This window comes from Psammomys obesus, unplaced genomic scaffold (assembly GCF_907164565.1).
Source record: "Psammomys obesus unplaced genomic scaffold, mPsaObe1.curated_primary_1811, whole genome shotgun sequence".
In the NCBI taxonomy this organism is placed as follows: Eukaryota; Metazoa; Chordata; class Mammalia; order Rodentia; family Muridae; genus Psammomys; species Psammomys obesus.
Window position 1 is genome coordinate 53679629 of NW_026585895.1, and position 21546 is coordinate 53701174.

General features: G+C 45.6%; 2 protein-coding genes across 3 annotated transcripts in view; one reads left to right on the plus strand and one right to left on the minus strand.

The window, feature by feature from the left end:
* The window catches only part of Adamts13 (ADAM metallopeptidase with thrombospondin type 1 motif 13), a 29794-nt gene extending 26286 nt beyond the window's left edge, over nt 1-3508 (minus strand). The window contains exons 1-3 of the mRNA XM_055600829.1: nt 3367-3508; nt 3035-3104; nt 1123-1271 (exon numbers count right to left, since the gene is read on the minus strand). Coding sequence (XP_055456804.1) covers nt 1123-1271; nt 3035-3104; nt 3367-3483 — 336 coding nt within the window. The 5' untranslated portion in view covers nt 3484-3508. The remainder of the gene's footprint in view (nt 1-1122; nt 1272-3034; nt 3105-3366) is intronic.
* A 6396-nt stretch (nt 3509-9904) lies between these two features.
* On the plus strand, nt 9905-21467 carry Rexo4 (REX4 homolog, 3'-5' exonuclease). Of its 2 annotated transcripts, XM_055599838.1 has the most exons (8): nt 9908-10310; nt 12407-12747; nt 14539-14676; nt 14871-15064; nt 16448-16536; nt 18605-18679; nt 19641-19715; nt 20469-21467. In XM_055599838.1, the coding sequence occupies exons 1-8, from the start codon at nt 10113-10115 to the stop codon at nt 20583-20585; spliced, it is 1227 nt and encodes a 408-aa protein (XP_055455813.1). In that variant the 5' UTR covers nt 9908-10112; the 3' UTR covers nt 20586-21467. The 2 variants fall into 2 exon arrangements, 1 of the variants encoding a protein (XP_055455813.1); XR_008719322.1 differs by lacking the exon at nt 20469-21467 and having other exon boundaries at nt 9905-10310; nt 16448-16567; nt 19641-19714.
* Nucleotides 21468-21546: the final 79 nt, after the last annotated feature.

Below are 21546 nucleotides of genomic sequence, written 5' to 3' on the forward strand. Positions count from 1 at the left end.
TATCTTCCTCTACTGCATGGGTTCTGGGACTGAATTCAGGTTGTCATGCTTGGAGGCAAGTACCTTCACCTGTTAGACCATCTCTTTCCTCCCTTCCTTCTTTTTTTTTTTTTTTTTTTATTTAAGACAGCCAAATATTATGACCAAGCTGGCCTCAAACTTGTGATTTTCCTGCCTCAGTCTTCTGGATGCTGGGCTTATAGGTATGTGCCACTACACCCAGCTTAAGTCATCATTATTTTGAAGACACTGCTCCAGGAAATGGACCCACTCTCTTCATATTGGTTCTATATTTTTATTTTTATTTTTTGAGAGACGGTTTCTCTGTGTAGCCCCTGACTGTCCTGGAACTAGCTCTGTAGGTCAACCTGTCCTTGAACTCACAGAAATTTGCCTGCCTCTGCCTAGTGATATCATATAAATGCTTATGAATGCAATTTGTATAGTGTGAATTCCCGATGGCCTAGAACAGTCATATTCCATGTGTGTTCTGTGTGTGCCATATGGATGTGAGTACAGTATTTAATGTCCTCTCTAGGAGAAACTTGATATTAATTTTGCCCTGACTAACATGTTGCCATTCTGACATAAGGATTAATGGTGTGAGACATCTCTGCTTGCCCAACCATTAGATCACAGGGAGGAGGAGTCTGTAGAAAAGGGAACCACACAACTTCAGCCATAATAACATCTGTTCACATCTTGAGTGCTCTTCTGCCCTGTGCCTCCCTAAGACAGAAGCAAGAGAACTGAAGAGAGAGCAGTGTGTGCAAACTGCACCCACTGTTGGCCAGAAGAACACCGGGCAGAACTGGGAGGCTATGGGGCTGAGTCTGGTGTTGGGAGGGATTCCCTGACTTTGTCCACCTTTGCTGCAGGGGACAAAGGGGAATATAAAGACAGTAGTGACCTCCCTTTCTCCTCAGGGCCAGGAGCTCCAACTGACCCTCAGCTTCTATGGAACATCTCAACACAGAGTTCAAATGTAATGACTTTTGCTCATAAGCCTTGTGAGCTCTGGGGTTTGGGAGAGGTGGGTGGGGGTGAGGGTGTCTGTGTCCAGAGGCTTGGGGGGAGAGCCCACCTTCCTGCATCAGCCACTGCCAGCCAACTGCCACTCACGATATTGAGGTTGGTGAGCACGTAGCGCTCTGTGTCCTCCTGGTGAGCCTGGTAGACATCGGGGCCTACAGCCACCATTAGCTCCAGGTGTAGAATATCCCCCAAAGTCCTTCTCCATCTCAGCCTCTGGAGGTGGGAGGAAGGATGGCCTAGAGGGGAAGGAGAAAACAGGTGCTGGCAGCTAACAGAGAAGGCCTAGCCAGTCCTGGAAATCAAAAAGCAGATTTCACATCCTCTCCCAGGGCCCAATTCTCAGCTTGTGGGAAGTGGTGAAGGAATGGACAGGAGTACCAGCTCAGGATAGAAAGGGAAGGTGAAGAGTTCTTCTAGGACCCTATAACATAGCTCCCCAATTATGTTGTTTCCTCACAGGGAGCAGGGCCTCAGTGAATTGAGGTTTTGCAAGAGACAGGATCCACCTCCCTCTCCCCTGCTCCTCCAACCTAGGACCCTTCTGCTAAAAAGGAGGAGTTCAGGATTCTTTCTTTGGTGAGAGAGAGGGAGAAATACAGACCTGGAGACAGGGTCTTCCATTAGAACCTGCTCTTCCAAGATCCAGGGTGGGCGGATTGCAAGTTGCCTACTTTAGACCTTGCCTGAAGGTCTGAATCAGTTCTTGGCAAAGTAGTTTCAGTCTTGAAATGAGTGTTCCATAAATGAGCCAACAGGAAGCAAGACACCTCTGGTCCCTTAGCCCTTTAGAAGCCCAGTGATGGGAGGACCCAGTGGTCCACACAATGTGTATCCCACCCAGGCCACAGAAAAGTTGGTTGCAAGTGGAAGAACATCCCCTAGATCCTTGGTACCCTGACTTCTAGCTCCATCTGTCTCTGGACCTTACCAACATCTATGTGGTGTCTGTATGGAAGCAGAAGTCAACTTCGAGTGTTTTTCCTCAAGAGCCATCCACCTTGGTTTTTGGTTTTTGTTTTGTTTTGTTTTGTTTTGTTTTCTGAGACAGGGTTTCTCTGTGTAGCCTTGGCTGTTCTAGACTCACTTTGTAGACCAGGCTGGCCTCAAACTCACATGATTCACCTGCCTCTGCCTCCCTGAGTGCTGGGATTAAAGGTGTGTGCCACCACATCCAGTTTGTCCACCTTATTTTTTAAGACAAGATTTCTCTCTGAGACCTGGGGCTCATCAACTGGGCTAGGTTAGCTGTTTCATGGATTTTCCTAGCTAGTGGTCAGAATAGAAAGGATTATGAGATACACCATTTGTGACTAATTGTTCTGTGGTCATGGAAGGATGCACACTGGGTTCTACCTCTCCTCAGCACTGGAATAAAAAAATATGTGCTACCATGCCCAGCTTCATTTTATATGAATGCTAGGACTAGAACTTGGTTCCTCGTGTTTCCACAGAAGCACTTTACCAAGTAAGCTAGCTCCACACTCCACTCCTAACCAGGGTTTTAATTAAAACCACCAAGTATCCTTCTGGGAAAAGGGATGGCATCCTGAGAGGCAGGGCTATAGGTCATGGGAAAGCCTTCACCATGAGAAAAGCTACAGGATAGGAGCCAGAGTTGCTTGGCCTGGCACCCACCTTGTTCCCAAAGAAGGAATAAATATTTACTGCTATGGCCAGAAGTGGTAGGTTCTTGAAAATCAGCCAGCCCTATGAAGGCCATCCACAGGCTAAAGAGGCAGCTGATGAACACTCCTTCACTTGTGATACTAAACAGAAGCCTGGGGTCAGGATTCCAGTGTAGCCAGAATACCCAGAACAGCTATTATCAAGTTGGCAGGAAGCAATGAAGCTAATTAACAGAGAGAAAGAAGCAGCCCCTCTGACTTCCTTTTCCCATGGCCACCAGAACTCTCATGGCACTGACTCAGTGGAAACTCCCTCAGTCTCCCATCCAGGGCTCAAGAAACTCCCCTGGCTCAGAGCACACCAGGACAGCTACCTGTGAGTTCAGCAGCACGGTGGCCAAAGTGAGAAGGTACTTCCATGGGTTCCAGATCTTGAAGAAAACTCTGCAAAACAAAACACATGAAAGAGGAGGAAGGAGACAAGGCAAAGGAAGAGAGGACAACGAAGATATAGGGACAGAATAAGGGAGCGGTTCCTAGGCAGGGAGCAGAGGAGAGCGGTCTACACAGCTCGGTCATGTTTACCAGAGTAAACTAGTTTCCTTATCTGCTAGCAGAAAGACCACACCCATTTCATCCAAGAGATTAGGCAGCCTCCTCTCCCAGGTGATTCCAACACCCTACACCAGATCTTATGTGATCCCACCTTCTGTAAATCAGAGAGCCCCCAGCAGCCCAGAATGAAGAAGGCACCAGTGAGGATTCTTCTGATACTGGCAGCATGAAAAGGTTGGCATGTCACCCATAAGCAAAGCTGGCTCATCCTTAGAAAAGGCAGCCGATAGCCGGACGGGAGACCTGGTCACTAGGATTCTGGTGAGTGTGGAATGTGACAGACTTCACTTACTAGCTGGGCAGGAAGTCAGGCAGTGTTTACTCTTGGGAACTTCCTCCCAGGGCAGGGCTATGGGGTGGGCAACAAGCAGCTGTTTCTGCTGGGAACTTGCCTGGAATGGTTCTCCGTGAAGAGCAACCCAACCTTGTCCTGTACACCAGGAAAGTTTCAGCTGTGCACATGTAGCCTCCTGGGAGGGTCTGGTCTAGCAATTCAGTCTAAACAAGAGCAAACTCTAGACAGCACCCTGGAAATGTGGGCTGATGTGAAATGACAGGCCCTGGGTGGCTCTTTTAGAATCTTTGACTGACCAATGAGAGGATGCACTAAGGACATGACAGTTCTGCCCCTCAAGCCTCCCTCTTTTCTGGCACCTCCAGTCCTAGTCTCTCTGGATCTCCTGTCCCTTTATTCCTAGCAAAGACTGTGTTCCCATGCACTGCACTGCACTTGCAGCCACCCTGTGCCTTCACCTCCTTCCTCTGCCCCCAACCCTACCATTTTGAGATTGTCCATCTGGTCTGCACCTGCACCTAGTGGGAGAGTCATGGAGCAGGCAAGTGCCCCCACATCTCTGCAAGTACTATTACAAATTGCCTGGCATCCCACTGTACCTCCTGGGAATTTTTCATTCACTTGCTCCAAAATTCTCTCTGAAAACATAAGCATTTTGTTTTGTTTTGCTCTGCTTTGGTCCCAGGTGTGGGATGTGGGACTGATTCAAATGGTCCACAGCAGCAGACTATTTGCTTTGTGTGGGCACTGAGAGGTTCTCTTTGCCAGTTTCGGGTAGTTCAAATCTGAGGACTCTGGAGAGAGAATAAATACCAGAGCCCAGAGAGCAAGGAGCTCAGAGAAAGAACAAAGCTGCTGTTGCTTTCCCCTCCTGCTGTTCCTGTTGTTATTGATGCAGTGAGACAAGAAGTTGGGGATCTCCTGAAACAAGGATTGAACTGGCTGCAAGCAACCCAATGACCCTAACCAGCAGGAAGCAGATAACTGTGTCCCCTCTCCCATTAACCCTTCTCTCTCCTGCCTTGTGTTGGGGTATTGGACAGCATTGGGGTGGAGTAGGGAGAAAGAGATATAAAAAATGTAAACAAAAGTTTTTTAAAAGTAGCCAACAACACTCTTGCACACCTTTCACCCTGCCAGTTCTCTATTGCAGTGGGAATCTTTGGGAAGTTGCTCTTAGTTGTCAACAAGATTAGATCTGCAATGACTAAGAAACATACTTCGAGAAACATACCACTGTGGATCTAAGGGTACTTCCTGGAAAGACTAACTGAGAGAAGACCCTTCTCCATAATGGGCAATACTTCCCAGCAGCAGCCCTGCCTGCTTTCACTCTTTGCTCATGAGTATCTGCATCCTGTTGCTGCTGCTGCCACTACCACCATCCTTTGACAACATCAGAACCCAGCTTCTTTGACCTAACAGAAAATAAAGAAGAGTGACTCTCCGGAAATCTTCCAGGCCTTCAGTGCCAACTAGAACTTTTGGCACATCCAGACTCGTGGACTGAACAGTTACCCGGTTCTCAGCCTCCTGAGTACACACAGATAACCATTGTTAGACTGCCTAGCTGTAGTGGCTATTCTTGGTTGTCAACTTGACCACATTTGGTATTATCTAAAAACCCAAATGTTGCTGGGCATTCCTGGAAGGGGTTTTAGTTAACTGGATCATTTGAAGTAGCAATCCCCCAAATCTGGGCCATACCTTCTCATGGTAGCCTATAAAGGACAGGGAAGAAGGAATCTTTTGCTCTTCTCTAGATTCTGATGACATATAGTGAAGACCAAGATAGGCTGAGACAGCAGCCTCATTACTAAATAACTACTGTATTCTTGGATTTTCCATTGGGAGATAGCCATTGTTGAGCTAGCTGGACCACAGCCTGTAAGCCATTTTAATAAATTACCTTTAGATGGGTAGATAGATGATTGCACAGATAGACAGACATACAGACAGACAGATAAATTCGTTTTATTTCTTTTTTTCCTCTAGAGAGCTCTGACTAAAACACTAGCCCATATCATGTAGGCCAATCTACTAAATTCCCTTTGTGATATATATTCATGCTATCCATTTTTGAGAACCCTGACCATACAGATTTCAAATGTACCTTGAAGGCCCATGAATTGAAGGCTTGATCACCAGCCTGTAGGAGCTGGTGGAACCTTTCAGATGTGGGACCTAGTGAGAAATCATTGAGACTGTGGCCTTTAAAGATATTGGGGGCCAGTTCTTTCCTCTTCAGCTCATTGATTTCGAATGTTATGAGGTAAGCAGCTTTTCTCTGTCATATCCTTCTGTCATGGTCTTCTGCCTCCTTACGGGTCCTAAGCAACAATGACTGACTGAAACCCATAGGCTAAAAATCACCTTTCCTCCTTATAAAGTTTATTACCTCAGATATTTTGTCATAGTGACAGAAAAATTACTAGGACCCCTCAGTACTGACTACCTTTGTCTTCCCAGATAAACCTGAAGTGTCTCTTAGCCCCTGCACAGAGAGGAAATGCACTCATCTGTGCTGGGCCAGACTGGCTCTAGGTCCCTCCTACCCTCTTGCTTGTTGAGGTAAATTTTTTTTTTTGTTTTGTTTTTGTTTTTGTTTTTGTTTTTTCATTTTATTTTGTTTTGTTTTTTTCCAGACAGGGTTTCTCTGTGTAGCCCAGGCTGTTCTGGATTCGCTCTGTAGACCATGCTGGCCTTGAACTCACAGGGATCTGCCTGCCTCTGCCTCTTAAGTGCTGAGATTAAAGGCATGCACCACCGTGCCCTGCTGAGTGTACTTTTTTATTAATGAAAAACATTTTAGTTTATTTTTATTTGTCTCTGTGTGTGTGTGCCTGCTTGTCTGAATGTGCACCACCATGTGAATACAGGTGTCCACAGGGGCCAGAAGAGGGCATTAAGTATTCACCTCGAGTTCTTGAAACCAAATACCAGTCCTCTGCAAGAGGAGCAAGAGCTTTTGACCACTGAATCACCTCTTCGACTCCTAGATTTCTGATTTCTGTTTTTCCGTTATGTGCATATGTGGGGTTGTGCATGTGAGTGCAGTGTGGGAAGTACTCTAAACTGCTGGGCCAGGGCTTCAGTTCCTCTCTCTGATGCTTTGTTCCTTCAGCATTCCTCTTTCCTGCTTGCATTTTGCCTCTGCCCTTCCAACTACATTTACCCACTTATTTATCCACAAAACATGCATTTATCTGAGCTCCTGAAAAGAGTAAGAAAGACACTGTACTGAACTTCAAGGAAGCAGCTATGAGTCAATCAGAGAACCACCATGGCTGCTCCAACAAGAGAATCAACACAAACTAACCAAATGCACACACCATACAGAATACATATAAGACCATAAATATCACCTTGCATTCTATCTGACCACTAAGATTAAAGCTAGATATCAACAACAAAAGAAATGAGAGAGAGTATACACATTCGTGGAAGCTGAGAAGCTCATTACTGAATTAAAATTGGGTCAAGACAGAAATCAAGAAGGAAATTTAAAAACATTTTAGAATTAAATGAAATTAAAACACAAGATATTCATACCTATGGGGTACAATGAAAGTGGCCATAATAGGCAAGTTCAAACTACTAAGTGCCTACATTTAAAAAAAAAAAAAACTGAGTATATCTCATATTGGTAACTTGGTGACACATCTGAACAGCTGAAAATTATAAAACAAACAAACAAACAAAAAATCAAAAAGAAATTATTTCTGGGTAGTGGTGGTATAAACCTTTAACCCTAGAACTTGGGGAAGAGGCAGGCACATCTCTGAGTTCAAGGCCAGCCTGGTCTATAGAGTGAGTTCCAGAACAGCAAGGGCTACACAGAGAAATGCTGTCTCTAAAAAACAAACAAAAAACAAAACAAAACAAAAACCAGCTGGGTGGTGGTGGTGGCATACACCTTTGATCCCATAACTTGGGAAGCAGATCTCTGTGAATTCCAGGCCAGCCTGGTTTACAGAGTGAGTTCCAAGACAGCCAAAGCTACACCCAGAGAAACCCTGTATCAGGAAGGAAGGAAGGAAGGAAGGAAGGAAGAAGAAATAGAAAATCAGAAGAACTATTCAAACTCAAGTTGAAACCAACAAAATAAAAACAAACAAAAACAATACAAAGAATCATAAAATGAGTTGGTTCTTGGAGCTTTATGTCTTTTTATTTGTGTTTATTTTGATTTGGGGGCTTTGTTTTCAGGAAAGATGGGGGAAGGGGAGGAGAAAGAATATAAAGCTGGGTGGAAAGTGAGGTGGGGAGGCGGTGGAGGGAAACATAATCAAATTGTATTGCATGAAAAAATTTTAAGGAAGAAAATAGGATGAATATTGACATTATAGGCCCCAAATTCAACAAATGAGTTAAAAATCCCAGTTCTTAGGCTGGGAATATAGAGGTAGAGAGAATACTTGTATAGTATATGTGAAGCCTTAGGTTTGATGGCACCAACAGAAAATTTAAAATAAATAAATCCCACCTCCACTAGAATAACTATGTGACCTTAAACACACTATTTAGATTTTTCTGACCTAATATTATTCTATCAGTAAAAACTAGTATTAAAACCACCATTTCTGTAGGTGTGGTGGTACACACCTCTAATTCCAGCACTTGGGAGTTAAAGACAGACCAATTTCTTGAGTCTGATGTCAGCCTGCTCTACATCCAATTTCCAGGCCAGCTGAGCTACAGTGAGAACAAGCCACTTCATGTATAATTGAGGTTGAATAAACCAAAGTATGTAAAAGTGGTTGTCACATAAGTAAACATTCAATAAATGAAAGGTTTGGTTACTACCAAGAGGTCATACCAAGAAGGCATTCTGTAATGAGAAATAAGGAAATAAGTAATAGTGAAATATCTAAGAGACTGTGTTCTAGACATATAATACTTTGAGAAAACAACAACCGAAAAGCCCCTGCTTTGATTCTAGACCTCAAACCACTACAGATAACTAAGTAAGCGCTAAAAGTGCAATTTACAAAATTTATTTTCTCTCCTTGTCATTGAACTCAAGTGGATTCCCTGGGATTGTTTGTTTGTTTATGGTTTTTCGAGACAGGGTTTCTCAGCATAGCACTGTCCTGAACTTACTCTGTAGACCAGACTGTCCTGGAACTCAGAGATCCACCTGTCTCTGCCTCCCAAGTGTTGGGATTAAAGGCCTGTGCCACCATGCCCAGAGATTCCCTGGGTCTTTAACTTAAGAGGGAGAGGGGTGCCAAAAGTTTTTGGCTCATGTCGCCACCACTGAAGAGACACTGGCCACCTCCAATGTGGCAAGCATGGCTCTGGCAGGCCTTGTCCTCCCCTATTCCCTCTGCCGTGCTAAAAACTGTTAGATTGCATTTCTAAAGCGAGCCACCAAGGTCTGTCTTATTTCGCCACTTCCTCCTCATGAGGCTGACTACCAAGCTCCAGCTCTCAATATATTGAAGTCCAGCAATCAATCAAAAGCCCTCCTTGACTCATTCAATTAATATGCACACTGAAAATTAAACACCTTATCCTAACATGGAGTTTTCCCTTGTACCTTTATAAACCATTTTCCAATAGGCTATGTATGCCTCCTCTCTATTCAGAGGCAGTCCTTTGTCCCCTGGGACAAACAGCCCTCCTACCTCTCCTTTGTTCCCTTCCCCTTCTTCCTCATCCTCTTTTTCTCTTATTTCCTGTCCTCTGAGGCAAATAAATCTTTGTACCCAGAACTTGCTCTTGGGGGTTCTGAGCAACAACCACCCTTGGTTCATAACGACCACCAAGTGGCTCCCTGCCCTTCCTAAGTGACCTGTTGGCTTGCTGCAAATCTTTAGGCAGAGAAACCCAAGGTTTTTATTACGAAGGCCTCATAGAAACCCAAGGTTTTTATTATGAAGGTAAACTATTATGAAGGCCTCATCTGTGTTAAGCATCGCACCATCAGGATCAAGCATGGATTGCCGGTCTTTTATTAACACTGCGGTAAAGAAAAAAAAAAAATATATATATATATACACATTATCAATTAAAATATTGTTTTATCATCATTATTGGAAACTGCTGGTGCGCCTTTGCAATCAGGAAATGGGTCTCGCAAGCCTAGGAAAGGCCTATTTCGGCTGTGTGGCGTGCGCACAGGGGAATACACACAAGTTCCGCCTACGCCTCTTCCGTCCTGTCGTGGAGTGCCACACCGAGAGCAGTTCCCCCAGAGACTTTTCCGATGTCTCAGCTTCTCCTCATTCCCGCCCATCCGAGACTCCGGAACCTCGTGAAGGCCTGGGCTCCCTTCTGTCAAACTCTAGGTCGTCAACCGCGGCGCTGCTAACCAGAGTGGGCAGCCTGTAGAGTGCTAAGTAGCGGTCTGGCCGCAGAGTCCGCGTACGTGCGGAACCAGAGATGCAGGCTCGGTTTCCTATAGGTCGCGAAGAGCAGAGCAACCCGGGCTGCCTCATGCCCTGCGGAGGTACGCTTGCCTCCTGGTACGCGTTCTCCCGTGGTCGCCACTGAGTCCAAGTCTCTTCCCTGCTGGTCCGGCTACGAAGGGCGAGAAGATGAAGGCGAAGGCCACCGCGCCGGTGCCCCAACCTGGGCTTATCAAGAAGCTCGCTCGGAAGAAAGCCAAGAAGAAGTTCAGGAAGAGCAAAGTGCAGGGAGGGAGCAGAGCTCCGGGAAACCGCCCGGCAGCTGTCGCAGGCAGACCACCGAAGGCCCCAGAGGACTTTTCTCAGAATTGGAAGGCTCTGCAAGAGGTGAGGCGGGCAACAGACCACCTTCATCCCCATCCCGGACTTCCGGTCAGGTAGCCACAGACCCCGAAGGAGGAAGGATGCTGTGGGTGATTTCAAAACGTGTTGGAAGGGCCAGTCAACACTGCACGGACTCCTTTACAGTAATTTCGGCCTCTAAACAAAGCGGTAGTGCAGTTGTGGCTGTTTAGGCCTTTTGCCATTTTCAGTAGTGGCTAATGCTTCTGTATGCCATAGAGGTTGATCTCTGTTTCACTCACAATCTTTTTCTTAATCATAAATCTCACAGCTATGTTGTCACCTTGCCAACGTCTTAAACTATGTCTTAGAGTTCTGGCCCAGACTGCTCTGGAACTCATGTAGCTCAGGGCATTCTCTGTCTTTATTTCAGGGTATTCTCTCTCTTTCTCTCTCTCACACATGCGCACACTATGTGTGCACACAATTCTCCTACATTATGTATCCTCCCAAATCCTGGGATTATGTGTGAGAGCCGCTATATCCTCTCTCACTCATAAATTCTTAAGTTCTAGTTAGTTGCTTTTACTGTCCTGTTTCTTAGATGAGGAAATTGAGACACAGAGCTTAAGGGGTTTGGGTTAAACATAGCATGTGAACAGCAGAACTGGGATACTAGTCATGCTTTTGCTCCATTGACTTCTAGGTAATCCCCTGGAGTGTATGTCATGGAGCCTTAGTTAATAAGAAATTGAGTAAGGAACTTCTTGAGCTCCGTAACACTTCACTTTGTTCTTCGTGTGGATTTTCCTATCTGGACACACACAACCAGCCAAACCCTGTGGACAGTCCAGGCTCTGTGAGCTGGCTCTTGTTCTTTCTCCCAAGAAACTAAAGTAAAATTAAATGTGTGGAGTGGGTATTTACTATGGGAAACTTGGAGTTGGCTCTGGTTTCTACAAGAATCTAAATCCTTCAGGGTCTCTTACCTATTAGGGGAGTGGGTAAGTAGAAACTCACTGCATCATCTCTCAGTTGGTTGCCATTTTACCGTGGTCTTAACTGGAGATTTGAACACAAGGAAGAATTGCTGTCCTGGACCTCTGACTCTGCATGGATAAGATTAAATCTATGGCTGTTCTCATCAACCATCTCTCGTTTCACAGGAGTTTTTCTTTCCAATGAACTCCCTTCCGGAAGGTCTTATTCAGACTCTGAGCTTTAGTCAACCTCCAGAGATAGTGTAAAGGAAGTAATCATTATGTCCCAGAGTGTTGACCGTGGAAGTCACTCTAAATTAAAGAAGTGAAAATGATGCTCCTGCCCCCAGACTCAGTACAGCATTCTGGGATGTTAAGTCACTCGGTTGCATGTGGTATAGAATATGGGTTTGAAGTATAGAATGAAGAGGCAGGTACCAGAGTATGCATTGTAATAAGCAAAGGAACAATATCTCAATGTGCAAGCAGCTGCGTACACTTGTAATCCCACCACTCAGGGAGGTAGTGGCAGGCAAATCGATGTGAGTTCCAGGCCAGCCTTGTCTACAAAGTCCAGGGCAGCCAAGGATACACGGGGAAATCCTATCTGAACAAACAAACAACAAAAAGCCTGGGGATGCGCTTCCAGAGGATCCTGGTTTAATTCTTGGGCACCCATATGGCACCCCACAACTGTATGTAACTCTAGTTCCAGGGGATACTATGTCCTCTTCTGTCCTCTGTGGGCACCAGGCATACAAGTTATACATAGACACACATGCAAGCAAAACACCCATACACATAAAAACTGTTTGTTATTGGTTTTTGGAGATAGGGTTTCTTGTGTGTAGCCCTGGCTGTCTTAGAATTTGTAGACCAGGTTGGCCTTGAACTCACAGAGATCAGACTGTCTCCACCTCCCTGGGTGCAGGGATTAAAGGGGTGTGCTACCATGCCCTATAAAATAAATTTGTAAAATTAAAAAAAAAATTATCTGAATAATGTTCTATTGATGATAGTGATAAGAAGTGTGTGCATGATAGATACATGTTTGTATATACATGTACATACAAGTTTCTTTAATCTGTAGTATGTCAGTTCAAAATTTAAATGTGGCTTAAAAAAATAAATATGGCTTATATTTAATTTTGATTTTATTAGCTGCTGAAACAAAAGTCACAGGCCCCAGAAAAACCTCTTGTCTCTCAGATGGATGACAAAATGCATCCTCAAATAATCCAGCAGAATAGAAAAGAGACCTCAGATAAATCAAAGGGAGACAAAAAGAGGACAGAAAAAGACCAGACCACTAGGGGTTCTGTTACGCCTGCATCTAAGAAGGACAGGAAGATACTAGTACCTCCCACAAATATCTCTGGAACAGAGCAGAAGAAAGGAGCAACGAAGACATATAGGGACATCTCTTCTCATCAAGGGGATATCAAGCGTAAGTGGAAAGCAGAGGAGGCAGCTGTCGTCTTGAATCAGTCCACACCCTCTGAGTGAGTATCAGCTCTGCTATGGTGACTGGTACAGCCTTTGCTACTGGGGCTACAGAAATGATGGTCCTGAATGCACGTGCAGCCTCTACTGTCTTTACCACCAAGAAGAAAGGACTGTGAAGCAGTTTAGCCCTGGTGCAGCCTTCCTCACCCAGCCCTATGATGTTTGTGTTGTTGTTCACTTGTCACTTTTTTCCTCTAGTGTGTGGGTTGCTGAAGGTAGACTCTTTTGTACAGTTAATTTGTTTTTGGGCCCCAACATAGAGCTTGGCACAAGGTAAGTGCCAACAAAAACTTTGGCATAATGTGTGCTGTAACCAGAAGGACTCCTTTGAAACCAAGTTATGTCTCTTGCCAGTTGATGGCTTTGGGCAGGTTTCTGCATCCTTCCTTCCTCACTGTGACCATCTGTATAAATAGGGGACTGAAGTGTAGCACGTGTTATTTAGCACCTTTTTGCTACCTGATGAGCAATGTGGTGACACCTCACTCTGCAGGGATATGCTTATAAGGCAGGCTGGCTTCTTTCCTTTCTTCCCTTCAGTCTAAAGAAAATCTTGGCCCTGGATTGTGCAGTGGTGGGGGTGGGCCCCAAGGGGAAGGAGAGCATCTCCTTGGGAATCAGTGTGGGAAGTGTGTTTATGACAAGCTGTGTCAAGTCAAGTCAATTGAGTCCATGACAAGCCTACAGGACGCAGTTGCTGAACGGTAAAGGGACATAGGTTTGAGTGCTGCTTCTGAGTCCTACAGGCAGGCTGGATTGGAGGGGCAGCAAGGCCTCTCCCTCCTAAGGATGATATAAGCAGGAACACACACAATGTTTATGTTGGCATTTGTGTGGGGGATCACGGTTGTCTAATGAAGAAGGCAAAGGAACACATAGCAGGAGGCCCATCAGTTAAGCCTTTTTGAGTAATATTATTGAAATGATAACATGGAAAGCTGGAGTTTACCAGATAACATGAGCACCCAATATGGACTCTTTCTCACTCTTCCAAAATGTGAAGACAGTGCAAGGCACAAGTTCCTGTCTGTCATGCAGTCCTCCTAACTGTGTGTATTGATTGATAACAAATCTGTTATTTAATTAGGAAGTGTCATTGAAATGGGTCACATTTTTTAATTACGTTCTTTGTGTTTTTTATCTGTAGTTCCTAAGTCTTAGATAATAGATATATTTGCAAATTTAAAAGAACAGTGGTGAGAGGCTGGAAAGGTGGCTTAGTATAGTAGTTAAGAGCACTGACTGCTCTTTCAGAGGCCTAGGTTTAATTTCCATTTTCCACATGGAAGTGCACAACTTTCCGTAACTCTAATCAAGGGGATCTAATTCATGCCCCCTTCTGGTGGTCACAGGCATCAAGCATGCAAGTGATAAACAGGTAAAACAGCCATACAAATCAGATAATTAAGGAAAGAAAGAAAGAACAGCAGTAAAAGCAAAGTGCAGCAGCAGGTTCAGCTGGACTGAGTGTGCAGGGGGAGCAGTCCTGCCAGTTTTGATGGTGCTCCTTTCCCCTTCTCACAGCCTACCGATTGGACGGAGGTCCTTTCAGTCGGCATCTAGCAGCTCAGGTCTTTAATTTTTTTTTAACAGTTTATTTAATTTTATTTTTATGTGCATTAGTATTAAAGTGTCAGATCCCTTGAAATTGGGGTTACAGACAATTGTGAGCTGCCATGTGGGAATTGAACCTGGGTCCTTTGGAAGAGCAGACAGTGTTCCTTACCATCTCACCAGCCCCACCCCAGGTCTTTTCACAGCCAGGTGCTTTCATCTTTGCCTCATAGGGAAGACATTTGGTTTGATGATGTGGATCCAGATGATATTGAGGCTGCCATAGGCCCAGAGGCAGCTATGCTGGTACGGAAGCGGCTGGGGCAGAGCAAGAGTACAATCTCCCTGGTGAAGGAACAGGCCTTTAGTGGGTAAGCTGAGCTCATACCACTGTTGCTAGAAATGTTCTCCCTTCTGGGGCTGGAATCTCAGGGGAGGAGGAGCAAGTATTGAGCCATGACTGCCCAGCAACTCTTAGGGGTACAAAATGGTGATACATGGGCTTGGCTCACTGGCTTGGAATCCCAGCCCATATTTATTACCTGGGGCCTTTGGTTCCCCTCAGCTTGACAAAAGCCTTGGCCCTGGATTGTGAAATGGTAGGCGTGGGCCCCAAAGGGGAAGAGAGCATCGCAGCCCGTGTATCCATCGTGAACCAGTATGGGAAGTGTGTTTATGACAAGTACGTCAAGCCAGCTGAGCCGGTGACTGACTACAGGACAGCCGTCAGTGGGATACGGCCTGAGAACTTGAAGCAGGGTATGATGTCCATAAGGTTTGAGTGTAGCAATGAAAATGATAGCAGGACTCATTTCTCTCCTACTTCCCCTTTTGTGTTCCAGAACGTGGCATGGACACTTTTTACCTCTTCCCCAGAGTAGCATGCTTTGCGGATACAAAAAGTGCCTTTCCTGGCTGTTACACTGTTTGTGTCCTGTACTTCTTTGCCTCCTACTCAAGACAGTGCTCTTAGATTGCTTTTGTTGTAAGACAATGGGGAAATTAAATGGAGTGTGTTAGGAATCAGGAAGGAAGCCATGAAGGATGAGTAGGCTACATGATAGCTGGGTCTCTAGAGTGTGGGTTGCTGAAGGCAGACCCTTTTGTACAGTTACTGCTGTGTTTTTGGGCCCCAACATAGAGCTTGGCACAAGGTAAGTGCCAACAAAAACTTTGGCATGTGTGCTGGAACCAGAAGGACTCCTGTGAAACCCAGACATGCCTCTTGCCAGGATCTCTCTGGGAAACTCTAGTGCAGTGTTGGCAGTGAGGCCTCCAGCAGGATCCCTATGGCCATGACATGAGAACAGGGTAGATGTCAGAAGACTGGTTTTGAGGCAAGGGCTAGATAGAGGGATGGCTGGAAGAAGTGACCCAACGTAGCAGAGGCTGGATCCAATTTGTAACAGGAGAGGACATCTAGGCTGCTCAGAGCCTGCCTCCTAGAGAGACCTGGAGACCATGAGGGATGCAACCTCGTGGTCTCTTCCGCACTCCTCACCACCCATTGCCTGTTTGCTTCTCCTGGTACCCATGGCCAACAAGGTGGCTCCTTGAATCATAGACTGACTTACTGACTTACTATCATAGACTTACTTTCTATCTCAGAAGGGAGGCTCTGGTCCTATTAGCTCTGAACAGAGTTGGTTTTGGAGTCCTTCCTGTTAGGAGTTGGGGCAGGGTGGTCCTCAAAGGATGTCTGCTGGGAAAGAGCAGCAGAGCAGACTCTAGGGTCCATGCAACCCTTCTTACACTGTCTGTGGGAGAGATTGAGTCTAAGTCCCCTCGGGAAGTCATAAGTATGAGTTGTATTGAATGAGAAGCATGTTGTCAGGTGTCCCTGAGAAAGTCTAAATGCTCTGTGCTTCTTCTAGGGTTAACTATAGGAGTTTGCTAACTGGTGCTGGTCCACTGACTAGTATTGGCTTTGAGTAGAGCTCTTTTTTTTTTCCCCATTGTCTCTAGAAGTAGGAGCAGAGCACAAGGCAGTGTAGGTTTCCCTGAGGTCGAGTGAGAGACTTCTCGGGGCCTACCTCCATCACAGCTCTGTGTATCTGTTACTATCAGTCTGGCTGGGGATGGGAAGAACTTAGAATCTTGGTGAGTTTTGTGTTGTTAACCCCTTCTTTGTTTGGTTTTCAGGAGAAGAATTTGAAGTTGTGAAGAAGGAAGTGGCAGAAATGTTGAAGGGCAGAATCCTGGTGGGGCATGCACTGCACAATGATTTAAAGGTGTGGGGCTTGGAGCCATCAGCTCCTTTATGTGAGTCATACATAACCTCACATACCTGTCTCCAGAAGTACCACTCTGGGGGTTTTTTCAATTTGAATTTTTATCTTGGCCTGGGAATTGTCTAGAAATAGTATCATGTACCTGAGCTCTGGCTGTTTTCAAGAGACCACATTAGGTACTTGTTTTTGGAGTCCTAACTACACTGGGGTGCCAGTGCCAGAGTGCTGATAGCTCTATGTGGGGGGCTTTGAGTGTCACCTATCTGACCTGGCAGATGGCCTAATATCTGTGTGCATCATGACTAGACCCAAGTGTCTTTACATTGTCAAAGCCTTAAGATTCTTGCTAGGTGTTCAGTTTATATGTAGGCATTGCTGTAATGCTAGAAGCCCATTCTCCTGTTCTTCCCCAGGATCTGAGGAAGACCTAGCCTGGGTTTATTATATGGGTCACTTTAAGTTCAAAAGCAAACTGCTGTCTGGTCCATTTGAGGGTACACCAGGAAAATGGGAGCATAGTCTACCTGGCAGAAGGGATATCCCTGCTGTCATTTAATGTAGTGGACTCCCTTCCCCACAAACAAACAAACAAGGTTTCTTTGTGTAGCCCTGCTGTCCTGGAACTCTTATGTAGAACAGGGTGACCTAGAAGTCAAGAGATCCATCTGCTTCTGCCTCCTGAGTGCTGGGATTAAAGGCATGCGCTACCACCGTCTGGTTAAGATTATTACTTTTATTGGTACTTTTGCCTGCATGTATGTCTGTGTGAGGGTGCCAGATCCCCTGGAAGTGGAGGTACAGACAGTTGTGAGCTGCCATGTGGGTGCTGGGAATCTAACCTGGGTCCTCTGGAAGAGCAGCTAGTGTGCTTAACCACTGAACCATTTCTCTAGCCCCAGGATTTCTAATGCCAGGCTTCAAAGCCTTGCTGGGTGCCACTGTGCAAGTAACAGTGTAAACAGCTCTCTTTAAATCCTTTGGGGATTAGGCTTTTGTGGGTGCTAGAGTCGAGTTTTAGGGTGTTGGGAGCAGGTTCCAGGAGAGCAGTGGGTATGCCTGGGTATGCCAGGTGCCTTAACTCACTGCTCTGCAGCATCCCAAGTTGGCAGAGTTGACTATTGCTGCTGCTTCAGCTGTCCCTGCAGGAGAGGAACTGGATGGGCACGTGTTTCCTCTGTGTGTCATTACAGCCAGTCACCTCCTTCAAAGGCTGGTCACACAATCAGCCAGTTAGGCTAATGAGCTCAGAGGACTCCACCCAGTGCTGGGGCATGTGACATATAGTTTCTGACCTTCTAGATTTCTGTTGATGAGACAGTGAGCATTCTCCTTCCTGGGTGTGATCTGTAGTGTCACTGTATTCCTGTTTCAGGAACCGCTAGATGGGAATTTAATTGCCGTTCAAATGTTTGGGGCTAGGGATGTAGCTCAGTGGTAGAATGTATGTTTTGTGTGTATAAGGCCCTGGGGTTTCATCCCAGCACTAAAAAGATAAAAATAACAAATGCTTAACAATTGAATATTAACCAAAGTCCCTGCTCAGTGATACAGTGAGTCACCTGACAGAAGACTGCCACCAGGGTCACACCTGCCCCCTCTAGTGGGTCACTTCTTAGGGTCATATTAGTCTAGCAATCTGCTAAATTGCAGGGTGAGCTACTACATTTCATTTCTTGCTTCCTCATGAACAGAACTAGCTTAGTCAGTTGCAGGTTAATTGGCTTTTTCTCAACATCTTTAATGTCAAGATTTTTACATTATTTTTCGTTTTTTGAAACAGAGAATCATTATATAGTCCTGGCTGGCCTAGAACTCACTGTATAGACCAGACTTGCTGAACTCAGAGATCCACCTGCCTCCATCTCCAGAGGGCTGGGACTAAAAGTGTGGAGCACACCTGCCCAAGATTTTTATTAACATGGTTCTGAATATTGGGGATCACCTTAAAGATGAGAAGCTCTACCTCTTTCTGAATGCTATACCCTGTGACGCCCTGTAAGATGCTTTTTGGAAAAGGGGGGCTCCATTGGTGCAGAATGAAATGAAGATAATTGTCATTTTCTTCTAGGTTCTGTTCCTTGATCATCCAAAAAAGAAAATCAGGGACACCCAAAAATTCAAACCATTCAAGAGACAAGTAAGGGTACGTAACGAATGAGTCTTGAGCCATGGCTGGTCCCTGGCCCTCTTTTGCTAAAGGGACTTACTTTGTTTGGTTACTCATTTTAACCTTTAAGAGTGCTAGCTGCATAAATCTGGCATCTTGAGTTTGATCCCTGGAACTCACATGAAGGCAGGAGAGAACTGGCTCCACAAGGATGTCCTCAGACATAGCTTAGTGGTTAAGAACACTTGCTACTCTTGCAGAGAACCTGGGTTAAATTCTCAGCACTCATGTCAGGTGACTCACAATCATCTATAACTCCAGTCCCAAAAGCCCTGACATCTCTAGCCTTTCCAGGCCCTGCAATTATATGCATACCTACATGCAACTAGACATACTTATGTATAACTAATAAAAATTTTTAAATTGGAGCTAGAGAGTTGGCTCAGTGGTTAAGAGTACTGGCTCCTCTTCTAAGGACCCACCCACAGACAGCTTCTGGCTGTCAGTAATTCCAGTTCCAGGAGACATGAAACCCTCACACAGACATACATGAAGGCAAAACACCAATGTACATAAAATTAAATAAATACATTTTAAAAAATTAAAAATTAAGCCTGGTATGGTGGTGCATACCTTTAATCCCAGCACTCAGGAGGCAGAGGCAGGTGGAGCTCTGTGAATTTGAATCCAGCGTGGTCTACAGCATGAGTTCCAGGACAGCCAGCGCTACAAGGAAAAACCCTGTCTCTAAACAAAACAAAAATTAAATTAAATTAAATTAAATTAAAGCAGTCCACTATGTGGTACATCTCTAGTCCCCAACTCCTCCTCTATGAGCAATGTTGTAAGCCACAGCAGGCTAATGGTTGCATCCCTAAGTGCCACAGACACTCCTCATGAAAGGGAAACTGCAGGTTACCTGTGCTCAGTAGCCAGCTGTGTCCTCCTTGGGCAGAGCCTGTGGAAGCAGCATATTCAATGGTATCCTTCTCTGCAGAGTGGAAGACCATCTCTGAAACAACTTTCTGAGAAAATTCTGGGGATCAGGGTCCAGCAGGCCGAGCATTGTTCAGTAAGTATCACTAGGTAACAGCCCAGACTTAACACCTAGGCACATGTCACTTGACCATAGAAACAGAAGAGAGGACCCTAGGCAGAATAGGCTTATAAAATGTTATTGTAGCTTAAATATTTACATTTAACTTGAACTTAATACAGAGAATAATAGACAGTAAGAATTTGGAACAAAATTCACCAGTCAAATTGAAGACTGTATACTTCCAGTTTTTTACTAAATACCTGAGATTGGGGACTTTGTGGTAATAAGGCTTAGCTGATTGGAGAGATGGCAAGGAGGAAGGAGCAACAGTTCACTCTTTGTAGAACTGACTGATGCCTCAAGAATTACCTCATGTGTTTCTGGAAGCCAGCTCTGAAAGGTCCCACTACCCCTACACTGCCACACTGATGACCTAGGCTTCAGCACTTGAGGCATGAGGGATAGAGCATTTCCAAAATGTAGCAAAGGTGCTTTAGGGCTTTGTGGCTTGGGGTTCTCAGTCCCAACAGGTCCTCCTGGTCAGGCAATCTCTTTCAGGAGAACAGGTTCCCCTACAGTGTAGCTTCTGACTCTCTGAGCCCTTGTGCCTAACTCAGCTCTCTCTGCTGTGAAGCTCTAGCTTCCCTCTGCTGTGGGGTTTCCCTTTCTGCTCCTGTTCATAGAGTGACTGAGTCTGAAGCATAGGAGTGAGCTTGTGCTCCGGTGCTTCTATGGCCTGTGGCCATGTGTGCTGCTGGATGATCAATATTGCTGTCTGTCACCCAGGTCCAGGATGCCCAGGCAGCAATGAGACTTTACATCATGGTAAAACGTGAGTGGGAGAGCATTATTGCAGACCGACGCCCCCCAGCTACCACTCCAGACCACAACGAGTATGCTTAGCACCATCCTGCTGCAGTCACCACCACCCCTGTCCTTCAGTGACTCCTCAATCCAGTGACAGTTGGGATGGGGTTATGGAGGCCTGTCTGGTCTCTGTACTCCCTCTGGTGAACAGTCTCAGCCATGGCTGCAGGGGTTTGGCATGTGAGCTGCTAGAACTTCCGCCTCAACTCTGCTATCGAGGCCTGGTCCTGCACCTGTGTGTTGAGGTAGACTGGTCAGATAGGGGGCCAGAAGTCAGGGATGTGTTGTAGGTTTAGAGGAAGGAGAGCATTGGGTGAGTGTGCTACAGAGTCTCTGTTGACCTCCTGTGCTACCACTTAACAATGAGCATAGCGGGATTCAGCCTGTGCACTCAACACTTTAAGGAGCAAGCAGCATTTTCACCTCTTACAGGTAAGGGGATAAGTTTTGTTGGACCTAAGGGATCCAGGCTAAGGGCTTTCAGTTTGCTGCAAACCAATCTGGCCAGCACAGGAACTGCTCATTGAGAACTTTCGTCAAGCTACTGGGCTGGAGGTACTTTCTCACTCCTTTGTGCTTTGCTTTGCCCATAATCATCTAAACTGCCAATGTCCAGTACTGTGTTCTCCACACAGCCCTTGTGGTGAGACTTAGGGCACAGGTATACCTGGAGGATGAAGATCCTACCACCCGGGGCAGTGTGAGCAGAAAGGCTATCTGCCCACTGTCCTGCCAGTAGTTCTGGCTAGCAACAAGTACAAAGTGACCAGTGAATTTAATGAACGTGACAACTCTTTGAACAGGTGCACCCATGCACATGATGATAGATGTCTGACTCAGAGCACTTGTCTACTATGTGCAAGACCCTGGGTTCCATTTCCAGTACCGTCAAAAATAAATGGATGCTTAAAAATGGGAGTTTGTGGAAGCTCAGTTTCTTCCCATCATCTAGAATTTTCTGAAGCCCTGCAAGGCAGGATCACAGACACCATGGCCA